A 12,672-nucleotide genomic window follows, 5' to 3' on the forward strand; every position below is an offset into this window, starting at 1 on the left:
CAACAGTCTAAATTTGTAACTTTCTGGAAGATAAGCCCCAAAATAATGATCATATAAGGTGAAAGTTTGGCCATCCAGAAATAAATGGTCCTATTCCTACTGGATTTCTAGGATTAAAGGGAAGCGGAAAAAATTGTAGCCCCCTTTTTGATACCACATGGAAGATACACAGGATGAGAAAATCTGATTCACATTATGCTAGCTAGGTCTTAGTAGGAATGCTCTCCAAACCCAGGTACCCGCATTTGACTTGCTATGGCATGGTGTGGTCAATGGCAGCCAGGTACAGGTGAGACACAGACAAACAGAACCCATCTTCTCTGTGCTACAATGTACTTGGAGTCAGATAAAGGGCAGCATAAAAGCACAGATTTCTAGCAAACTCCATGTACAAGCCCTCAAACTGGCTTTCAGAACAGACTTTTTACCAGCAATGTGATAAAAAGAAAACATGCAATCATAGAATCGTTTGTGTTGGAAGGGACCTTTAAAGGTCATCTAGTCCAACTCCCCTGCAATGAGCAGGGTCATCTTCAACTAGATCAACTTGGTCAACAATGACCACAAATCTGTTGTCTCACAGAAAAAGGTGCCATATCACAGAACTGGCACTGGTACACTGGAAGTCACTCTGGCTTCAGCATCCAAGAAAAGAGTTTTGTGCATCCTTGGCCCCACAAATACTCACTACTTGTATTTCCAACTGTATTTGTCTTAAAATAATATGAAACTGTCTAGCTCCCAATTTCTGCTCTCAGGGACACAAACTTGAGCAACACCATAGCCCTGAGTGGAATCACACCCCTGAACCACATTTGTGAAGCACTAAGATCCCTCTTTTGAAAAAGTGTGGACTGCACTTTCAGAATATCTCAAAGACCTTCTCATGTTGGTGAACATCCCTTTGTAAGAACTATTCCTGTACAAGAAAAGTTCAGGTCCCTGTCACGGGACCTTGGTTGAATTTTGCCAAAATCATAGAATAGAATCATAGAATCACTTTGGTTGGAAAAGACCTTTAAGATCATCGAGTCCAAATCATTTACCTTCATTTGTGTAAAATTAACACCAAAGGCCCTGCTACTGCAAAAGTTTTCAAAAACAGAACACAATTGGTGAACACTTTTCAAACAATGCCTTCGAGGGTTTCTCCTATCCCACAGTGGAAGACCAGGAATCAAAGCCACTAGAACATTGTACCTGAAAGGTCCCAAAGACAATTTATTTTTAAGTTCCAAACAGCAATTTCCTATGTATTTACTGAATTTCTTTTTATTGATATGAATATTTTCTATACCCGATAGTAGGCTGGGTCTGTTTCTCTTGTATGTTACCAGACGACTGTATGAACCTGGTCTACTCAGTTTTTCTGCCTCTTTTTTGATTAGCTACACTTGCTCCATCCTATAAATCTGATCTTGAGTGAATGGGCTCTTCAGATGAATGTCATTTTATTCACTAGTTTTAATTACTTTTAAACTTCAACTTCTGACTGATTTATATTTTAGCATATCAGACGCCTCAATTCTTGGATGAAGAAATTCCATTTAAAACTTTAATTTACATAGCTAGGTATGGGGAAAAATAAATATTGAGATTCACAGTTCTGTATAAGAAAAAAAAAAAAAGGAAAGAAAAGCAGTATTGTTTGAGCAATTGCATACAGATTTACCACAGAGAAATAGCCTGAAAACCTGAGCAAAACCGTACTTCAGAAAATTACTTCAGATACAGAATGTTGGAAAAAGAGCAAGATTGTGATCTCCTGCCAAAAAAGCGAGTACATCAGTAGTAATCCAAGCAGCAGAAATTCTAATAGTCAAGCTGTCAAATTTGAACAATAAGGAACACCTTTTTTTATTTAGGAGCTGTTCCTCCTAACCAGATTTAATCAAGCCTTCCCTCTATTTGCATAATTTTTTCAAAGAGCTAAGGATAGTGCTTTGCCATTTTCAATCTTTTTTCTTACATTAAGAAAATGCTTCTATCAAGTGACTCTTTACAGGACTAAACAAGAAATTTTGTCTTCAAGCAAGCATAAAAACTCTTTGAAAGCTTGGCCTTGCTGGCAAAATTAAAGACTTTCTTCTGAGCCATTGGGAATGTGCTTCTCTCCGTGAATGGCGTCTAGCGGGTGGAACCCAAATCCTTAGCCTAAAGCTGTAATAGTGGATAAACTTATGGTGCTATGGGAAACATCTCCTACTTCTGTTACACATTATTTTAGGCAGGAATGGTTGGCCCTCCTGTTCTGCTTCCTTACCTCCACTGCCTGACTTCTCTGCACATTCTGATGGCAACCAAAAGACTGACAGCCCCATGCAACACCTCTTTCTGGTTGTCCTGGTGTCCTGCTGACTTTCTGTTCAAGTTCATGTTTTGAGGACAGAGTATGTTACAAGATCAAACTCAAAAAACAGTGTGAATAGGCTAAGAGGACTTACTGGTATGTGGTCGGACTGACATTGATGCGGCGTGGGTGACTTCCTGACTCGAACTTGCTTGCAAGGGTGACATTGTTCCCAAAGAGACAATAACGTGGCATTCTTACACCAACGACGCCGGCCAGCACTGATCCTGAGTGAATGCCTATCCTCATCTGGAAAAACATGAGATACATGTCAGTCTGTCTCCCTCGTGCTGCCCACGGTAATGTCATTAGCACTTATTTACAAGCCAGTCACAGCAACTCTTTCAAAGAAATGAAAACCGAAGAAGAAAGAGTGAAGTGGAAGGAAACGGGCTCTCCCATTCCTCTAGCTGAAATCAGATGCATTTAAAAAAAGAAGAACAAAACCATGGTTAACTTTTTACTAAAACTATTTTATTCTGTGTATGTTTGCTGGAGACTACTGCTGGAGACACTCAAAACAGGAATCACAAACAGAATAGGATGGGATGACCAGGAGTTACTGCAATATCAGCCATCTAATTACACAAATAGATACATTACAGAGAGCTATTTGTGCCATCACTTCTAACACAAGCTTTAAAGTAAGACTCAAATTTTCTCAAACTGGCAAAAAGAGTAGCAAAGCGGAGTGAATGAATATGGCACTTTTATCTTCTTCGTATTTTTTTCTTCCAAACTCCTCAAGGTCTGAGGTCTTTCTCACTTTGTCAGACTGAGAAATATTGCAATGGTGAAGATGCTGAAGATTAAGGCACCAATGATTTTAAAAATAATTGTATCCTCCCCAAAATAAGGATGAATAAATCCCCAGCAAATTAAAAAAAAAAAAAAAAAACCAACATGTGACTGTTCTAACAATAATGACCTGTATCTGACTGAGATGTTGGCGATTACATTGACCTGTAAAGCTTGGAGTCACCATCCAAGTTTCTTTCAGAGTGAATAGTCAAACAGAGATGATTTATTCTGCATATGTTTTAGTAACCAATTGTGTTTGTCAAGAAAATAATTTTTGCAAATAGGAAAGTCTTTTTCTCATTAACTTTATAATATTAAAAAATGAAAAGATATCTATATCTTGTGAGGATACTCTTACTCATAGCAGCTGGACTGCTGCAAAACATGAGATAATGTGAAGAAAATAAATAGCAGGTACTAAGACAGGATCTGATGGGGTCTGAATGAGTGACTTAGCTAATACTATACTCCATATGGTTCTTTGACTTACTAAATTCACAGTTATTGCACTGTGCTTTTGTCTGCCAATCCCTATTTTTTTTTAATAACACAATACATATTTACTCAAATACAATAAAAAAATCATTGTTAGCATTTTCTTGTGTTAAGACAAATGCCAGCATTTTATAACCTTGGTGTCCATGAAGTTCTATGAACATGTGGGACCCCACATTATTTCACTGACTATAGTTCTTCCCATGTGTCCAAGACTTTTACCATGCAGCTGAGCACCCTTTTAATTTTGTTCCTCTCTTCTATGTCACAGGCAATGGGTATAGCATTGTATCTGCTATACACTAAGCCTATGTGTAAACCTAAGAACATGTTGTTCTGCATTCAACTTGATACTACTTACAACATTCCCACAGGCAACATGAAACCTTCAATCTTCACAATAATGCTGTTAATTACAGACTAAGATTTAAAAAAAAATAAAATCTGTGAATAAATAGTACTAGAATTTACTTGAGCTTTCAAACCTTTACTAGTGCTTGGAAGGCATCTACTGAAATTGTCCAAATACTCTATCCTATTGAGCTGGGAAGCACTCACATGTGAATATCTGTGCAAACCCATCACGCCCATATTATTTTGGTCACATTTTGGGACATGAATATTTCCTGCTTTTGCCACAACGTACATTTAAACTCCATTGTTCATGGCCAGTGAAAAAAAGTGCTCCTGTACTCAAGAGGTGAGCAAACAGCCCTTCTGCGTATCAGTGAGGTCAGTACCTGGCCTCAGCAAAAGATTATGAGCAGAAAGTCTTGCTTACACAACAGCAAATATGCTGTCATGCTTTCAATAAATAATAAAGAACTTACTTACAATGCCTTGGTTTTGTGAGATGACAGAAAGATTAGTTATGTTGTACACAATTTTAAGAACAGAGCTAATGCTACCTATTTGTTCCACTACTGCTCTGCACATTTATTTAAGAATCACAAATAAACCACTTGCTGCAATCTCTTCTAGGTTACATTCAATCATATGTGAAGGCCAGATTGAAACTGTAAGAAAAAGCACTAACTTTGTTTTGCTGTTGGAAGGTGGAGATGAGAGTATATATTAGAGTGGAAGCAAAATCAAGTAGCAAAAAAAAAATGTACTAAGAAAATAAAATTTACATTTGCAATATATGCAATGCAAGCTAAAGTTGTTGGTTATTTTTTTCTGCTTTCACTCTTGAAGTACTTCCTTTTATGTGTTCACATAGTTCTTTATCTTTTAGTGCTTCAGTGACAGAGGACTTCCAAAGCATTTCCAAATCCATCAGGATTTCCAAATTCTCAGTAGCAAAAGTTTAGGGTCGCTTGAAGAACCCAAAGCTCGATCACACAGTAAAAGCTTTCAAGATCTTTTCTCATGACTGTCTCAAAAGGACACTGGGGAAATGGCCTTTGTGATCATGACTTTTCTGCACGTGCCAAGGAAACCAATTGCAGATGTTACACTGTCAGACTTGCTGAAAAAATACAAGCTGATATACCACCCTTAATATAAAATATTTTCCTTTGGATGGTCAGATGAATGAAGCTAAAGCCATGCCAGCTTCCACAGAAAAACTGAGGCTGGGAGAAAAAATAAACGGATATTTAAAATTTCGCTTTGGAGGACATAGGTTAGACCTTCTGTAGACCTTCCACTTGACTTTCAGAAGGAATGAGATAGAAGAAGAAAGGAAACAGCTTTTCTATTTAATATAATGTTTATCTAATGAGATTTTTAAAACCCTTGGTTTGGCTGAGTACATAACATTTTGTGTTCTATAGTATCTTTGTTTTTTTTTAAAAATATGCTCCTACAATAAAAAAGGTAGAAGTTCTCACAATCACAGGTTAAACTACATAGACCTACTGATGGAAGTGTCAAAACCTGAAGTTTTCACTGGGTGCAAAAAAGTTAATCTACATTTTCTCATTAAATCATACAGAGAAATGCGTGGTATAAGGCAATATTACACCAAGAATGGCTTGCAATAAAGCTCCACTTACACTTCATGATATGGTTCTCTAGAACAAAAAGCCTGCAACACTGATACCATTGTCATGGAGTAGTCCTTAGTCTGTCTTCTTATATCAAGAATAACCATTACATTGGTCATATATTACTTTTTAGTGAAATATGCTTTTCATAAAAATGTCTTTTCAAGATTTTATTTCACCTGCAGATAAGTTATTCTGGTTTTTTCCTCCCTGAGTTGAAGTGCTGTGTCAAGAGTTTAAGGCTGTTTTTTCACAAAGGAAAATAATGTGTGATCAAATTATTAGCAGTGAGAAACTTATTGGGGCACATCAACCTCTCACATTAACTCTGCAGCAAAAGAGAATCTGCCTAGAGACCTTGACTTAGAACAACAGTAACAGTTATACATGTATAGTTATTGTTCCCAGGCTACACTGTATATGCAGCCCTTATCAGTGCTTTCCCAGAACAGTTACCATTAAAGATTATTAATAACATATGAAATGCAAATTCGGTGGCAACACTAGGATGCATTATTTGTCTATCATAACTATATTTATTCATTTATGTCCTTTATTTATATGTTTAATATATATTATATTAACTATCTTATACTTAAATTGAGCATTTTTAATAAAATACATGCTCTTCATCTGTGCTGACTGCTCCTTTATCTGTCCTTAATTATTTGGCTAAGGATAAAAGGGCAGCATATAACTGAGACTGAAAGTTCAGAGGCATTATGCATACAAATGGAAACTATCACAAAGACAAGACAGCTGTGAAAAAAAAAAAAAAAACACAGAAAATACCAGTCCCCCATAGTTAAGGACAAGTGAAGGGATGGACAAAGGCAGAAGACATTTCTAGAGCAGAATATTGGAAGGCACAATGGGGGATGAAACATGAACAGGTCTGAAAAAGAGCAAGAGACTTGTGAGAGGCCTTTTAGATAAAGAGGAACAACTTGAAATGGCTGCAATGGAAAGATTTGGAGTGGAAAATGACAGGGAGAAGAAAGATTAATTAATTTGATCTTTGCAGCAGCTGCAGTAATAGTGAGGTAGAGAAAAGCTGATGTGAGTGTCAGGCATAAAAGAAAAGCAGCCTGCATTGATCGATGGAGGACAAGAGGAAAGACATTGCTATGTGGAAAGGAAAGGAAGTTTCCAAAAATTTTAAAGAAAATGTAGCAGCGTTTGGGTATTGCCTATAGGATTAGGCACAGGGAGCAGAACAGGCTAGTAACTGAGTGACAGTAAGGATAGTGGTTTTGTGTAACCGTGATAGACAGAGAAGGTTTGTAAGGAAAGATAAGGAGCAGTGGAGCTATGCTCATCATCTGATGGGGGAACGTGCCAGCAGTGGTTATCAATGAGAACTGACAGTCCAGAGTGGTCTGAGAGAGAAAAGTCAAGAAGAAACAGGAACAGGGATGATAAACATAAAAATATTTTGGTTTTCTGAACTGAACATTCTGTTAATCTGTTTTTCTGATGGACTGAATCTTGGAAGAGTTGTGTGTTACCCCTTTACACCTCCTCATGGCCGAAGCATGATTTTTCTTTTTTTTTTCCAGGTAAAAGTGCTGGGGTTTGTTTTGGTTTGTTTTCACCTGCTGTGCAATTTCGATCACTTCCAATAGCCCCAGTGCCTTTTTAGGCACCATACTGAGAACTGTACTCTCCCATCGAAATAAAGCCTATTTCAAGTGAGTGAAAGTAAATGCAACATTGCAAACTCATAACCCATCTATGCTCACTTTATGGTGAAGAGGCATAAATATTTTATAAAGAGTAAAGGAATGCAGTGGCATGCCTGAAGTAAATTGCTAATTTATTCCTTAATAGCTTTTTCTGTTAATCAGTACACTCATAATAAGTAAATCTAGTAATTTGCTTTACGTTCAAAGCTCTTGAGCTTTTTCTCTTTTGAAACCCTGTTGAAAAATGCATTCTCCTTTCTCTCTCCTCATTTCCACACATAGTTTTCAAGGAAAAAAACTCTGACATTAAAATGCAAGTGGAAAGACACCATTTTACATATGAAAAAGGAGTGTCTGTGGGTACCTTTCTTTTTGTCTGCCAGTAAAGGGTAGCTGATGTTATAACACGCAATCAGACTTTCCAATTCAAACCAAAGGTACACGTAACCTGTCTTTGGATAAGCACAGGGCAAAAATGCATGCTCATTTCCAAAATTCTCTCTCTGAAACCAGTAATTTTTAGTTCAGGGATTTCCTGAGCCAGAAGAAATCCTTTTTGTAGAGGACAAGTGTTTGTTGTTCACAGCTCCACCTCAAATATGAACTATGATAATATTTTATGGGAGTGGTAGCTGCACACACTCTTCCCACTGCACAGACGGAGAGAAGGACCTTAATAAACAGTTCTCACACTCTGAAAAACATACTCCCATGCTAGAAAGAGAAGTCTTAGATTGCCTCACAGGCTAACTGCATCCAGAAGGACTCGATATTCATTTTCACAGAGCTGCCTTTCTTACACTGACCCTGAGCTGAAGAAGTGAGGGCAGGCTGAGAAGTAGGTGACACAGCTTGGAAAGCAACCATGGGCAGAAGTAATCCCCCACTCAGCCAGCCTGGAGAATTTCAAGCCTTAATAATGTGACTGACTGGCAGCTGCTCAAGATTTTATGCTGAGCTGGTAGCAGAGTTCAGGGCTGATACAAGGCAGTAGCTGTATGGAAATACTTCCAGGCACACGGATGTCCCAAGCCAGCAAAGTATTTAAATACAATAGGAGGTGTTCTGCTGGATCAGGGCTTTCGACATCAGTTTCAATAATGTAGGTGGATACCTGTACACTACCATTTCTCAGACACATAAAGCAGTCCTTGCTTTCTGCCCTAACACACTGAGAGATACCCTGTGTTTCAGTAAGGACCTTCTCCCTTCTGCCCTTGAAGTCCTCTTCAGGAGAGAGAAAGTCACCTCTCGCAGAGCGTCTTAGCCATTAGTCTGTGACACACTGCCAGATCCTTTCAAACAGAACGTGCCAAATTCTGTAAGACGTTATCTGCTCTAATATTTTGTAGCAGCTTCTACAACAGTGCTATCTCTGAATCTCAACATATGCCTTACACGGGGACATTTATTTGTAAAATGTATTAACACAAAATAGACTCTACAGAGCTCAGAGCTCTAAAATCAGGGCTCACACTGGTGAGTCACTGTGCCTTTCTGCTCCTCCAAAGAACTGCAAGTTGACAGGACTGACAGCTATGCCCTGACATATGCTTTAGTGTGTGGGTTATCTGTATTCTTAGATAGATTTATAAATATCACAGTGTCTTTCTGGAAAGGGACATATGACAGTACAGCTCACCACAGAATTGTTGCCAAGGAACAGACCTGCTCAGAGGAAAATTTAGATCATTTTGAATTTCACAAGGTGTTCTACAGAACTAAACTACAGGATATATTTCTCCCATATTTGAACAACATTTGGAGAAATGAACACTTAGCTTTTTTCTAATGAGAATTTCCTAGATTTCTTACTCATAGACTTAGAATGATTCAACCTGTCTGAAGCAAAAGACTCAGAAAATTATACAAGGACAATGAAAAATACAATAATAGACTAAGAAAAATTTAATTCCTTGGGAAAATAAATCCATTTTAAATAGTTATTGGGAAAATCAGTCACGTGGTCTGTGTAAAAGACATACAATTAAATTATAACCAATGTGACGCACATTACATATGCACATCCCTAGACTATGGTCTTGACATACAGCCATCTCTACTGAATGTGGAACAAGGAGCTATGAAGCACTTCTACATAAAGAAGCCCCAGACTTGAAGGATGAAATTCCTTTTCTCTTTCCCCTTAAGTTCTTCCACTGTGATCTCAGTTAGCCCTGCTTTGAACAGTGGTTTGATTAGATGACTTCCAAGTGTTCCTCCCAAATTCCTTTATTCCATGATTTCATACTTCAAATCCTACAATGAAAAATTATGAGTCTTCATCAGCTGTATAAAGTAGAGTTAGATGAAGTAAAAATCAAAGCCAAAGACTCAGACTAGTTTCAGGGCTCCTTAGTTCTAGCTCCAAAGGGAAGTTTATACTGAGGCAAGGTTTTCTGGGGCAAATTCTGTCCTTTGGCATCACATGAATTCACTATGACATTGCTCAGGGTCTAGGATAGAAGAAGATGTGGGTTGTCTGTAACATCTGACCTGAAATGATTTACTGGGAGGTGGGGTGTTGTATAAACCATGTAAATGAGAATTTCCAGAGTTGCTGAACAGAAGAATAAGTCCTACAGCCTTCCCCTGCGATTCCAAAGAGAAGACATTAATGTTAATGTGCTTCCTCATAAGCTGCTTCTCCCTCACCAATAAAATGTTGCGTTTCATTGCTGATATAGCATTTAATCAAAAACATTTTTTTATTATTTTCTTTGAACAGTAATTTCCACATTCAAGCAAGCCCACATAGCAGTGGAGGATTTTTCCCAGCCTCCTCTCCACTGACACCCAAAAAAGAAAAAAATTCACCAGAAAGTTCTGTTTGATCCTTAGTGTAGGAGGACATCTTTGTCTCACAGTGCCATCATATGACATATACTGAATGGATTGGGTGATATTTTAACAAGGATAAATGACACATGCTCAAAATATTTAAGGGAATAAAAAAACTGTATGCTAAAAAAAAAAGTTGGGCATAGGGTTTTTAACCTTAAGAAACAGTCTTCGATACTTTTCCTAATTTAGTCATTTAAGGTAGATTTCACCTAATTTCAGCCACCTAGAAGTTAGGCAGCTCATTTAAGTTAGATTTCTAGACTCCTCCTAAATCAAGGAGTTAAGTAACCTCAAGGCTCCAATTCTTCACATTCCAAAATTCTGGATCAATCACTCCTGAAGGTGTCTAACTCTCTTGGTGGAACAGAGAGGGACATTTAATGGTAAGTTTAGCCTGGACACCTCATGCACAGGCAGCTAAAGACAGGTGAGATGAATCCAACCCTCATAGTAGCAAAGTTGACACATTTTCATCTTTTTTGCTTGAAATGAGCTATGCTCCTGTGCATAAATGATCAAAGAAACTGCTGTTGATGGATAGGACCCTGTCAGAAGATCATTATATTTGTACAACAACAGAAATTTCTTCCGATATTTAACATAATGGTCTTTGAATCTAGCCTGCAATCTTTGAAATTATAAATGAAATGACCTTTCAATGCAAAAGTCATGCTTTGTGTTTTGATCATAGCAGGTGCTTTTATGCATAGATGAAATTCATGTTGATCTGCTTTGGAAAGAGCTTGGAACTAAGTAACAAGTTTCTGCTGCATAACAGCTTTAAAATCTACAGAAACCATTGAGATATAAGAATCTTACAGTTTTACTATTAGAAGCAACCTTATCTAGCCTATGTATAATAATGATGCATCTGTATCAAGATTCTTTCCAAAGGCTTCTACACTGTTAAATAGACCTGATTTGTTCCCTATGTCATTTAAACCTTTACCACAGCAAGGTGTTTTAATACTTTTTGCACAAAGAGGAGATACATTTCAAGTATGTAGCTCCTACTGGATCCCCAGCTTCTTGCAATCAGCACCAAGGCAAACATAATCAAGATACAAAATTGTTTAATCCCTCTCCTCCATGTAGACATGGTAGACATGACAAAAAAATCCATGGGCCAGGTTTTGAAAATATGCCTGTTCATAAGTTGGGAAAAGTGGAGAGACTTTACCACCTGTCAATCTAACAAACAATATATCCAATTAAACATAGACAAATACTGGAAACAAGTCAACATTTGCCCTCTTTTGAAATACAGTAAATCAAGGAATGACCACACGGAAAGATGCTTAATGTTGCAAGTTATAATAGCTAAAAAGTAGTTTTCTTCTTTGTGAAAAAACTTAGGGCACTGCCATGATCATAGAGATTTGAATACTAAATGTCCAACGTGACCACTCTTTCTCATGCTTAACTAAAGGATAAATTAGCTTGTAAAGTACAGAAAATTTCTATATGACAGCTGGGGTGTACAGATAATTTATACCACATACGTGCCAATGTTAGAACAGCTCACAGTATTAGACCATCCTTACACATCTCACTCATCTCTAAAACGATAATGATGCTGTGTTCCTTTGCTTGTTCATCAGTTTGTTTTAAGAACTTCAATTCCTATAGACTTAACGCAAGACAATATAAGAGCTAGATGACAACAATGATTTTTGTAGAGCTTACCTTCCTCTTAAGCCTGGAGCAAGTCTTCACAGCTGGCAGGTAATGATTAGCCTAACAGGCAATGTTGCCATTGCATACAAAGAGAAAAGAGGCTCTGTGATTGTATGGATCCTACAAACAAGAGGCTAAGACCTCACCTTGGCTATAATTGGGAAGGGGTTTATTAACACTCCTTATTGGTCTTTGTACTTCACCTTCACAGAACTTCAGATTTATGCAGGGAAAGTGAATTTCCACCTCAGTGAAATCAAAACACACATTCGCATATAATGATTTTTTTGAAGTCTTTCAGACAGGCAAATCCACTGAGTTGAGAAAAACTACTTCATACAACAAAGGGAATGAGCATGAAGAGAAGGGTTGCTGTTTTGCACTGAACTGAGGATTTTAGCAAAGCATTCACAGACTCTCATGATTCATGCATAGCCAGCACTTCAGCAAGTCAATCGAACTTCCTTGACATTGCAGAACTGTCCTGGTTTCGGCTGGGATAGAGCTAATTTTCTTCATAGTAGCTAGCATAGTGCTGTGTTTTGGATTTAGTACCAGAAGAATGTTGATAACACACTGATGTTTTCAGCTGTTGCCAAGTAGTGCTCAGACTACTCAAGGACTTTTTGAGCTTCTCCTGCTTGCCCAGGTGCATAACAAGCTGGGAGTACAGCACAGCTAGCACAGCTAACCCAAACTGACCAAAGAGCTATTCCATACCATATAACGTCATGCTTGGGGGGGGGCGGTTAGTTCGGTCGGTCGGTCGCGGGGAGACTGCTCGCGGCTCGGGGACTGCTCGCGGCTCGGGGACTGCTCGCGGCTCGGG

At 38.1% G+C, this 12,672-nt stretch overlaps 1 protein-coding gene across 1 annotated transcript in view; it reads right to left on the minus strand.

Annotated features, from left to right (window-relative positions):
* GUCY1A2 (guanylate cyclase 1 soluble subunit alpha 2) overlaps window positions 1-12,672 on the minus strand; it is a 167,547-nt gene that overhangs the window by 11,067 nt on the left and 143,808 nt on the right. The window contains 1 exon segment of the mRNA XM_009643053.2: window positions 2,445-2,599. Within this exon segment, the coding sequence (XP_009641348.1) occupies window positions 2,445-2,599 (155 nt within the window).

Source organism: Egretta garzetta, unplaced genomic scaffold (genome assembly GCF_000687185.1).
Source record: "Egretta garzetta isolate BGI_Z169 unplaced genomic scaffold, ASM68718v1 scaffold217, whole genome shotgun sequence".
Classification (NCBI taxonomy): Eukaryota; Metazoa; Chordata; class Aves; order Pelecaniformes; family Ardeidae; genus Egretta; species Egretta garzetta.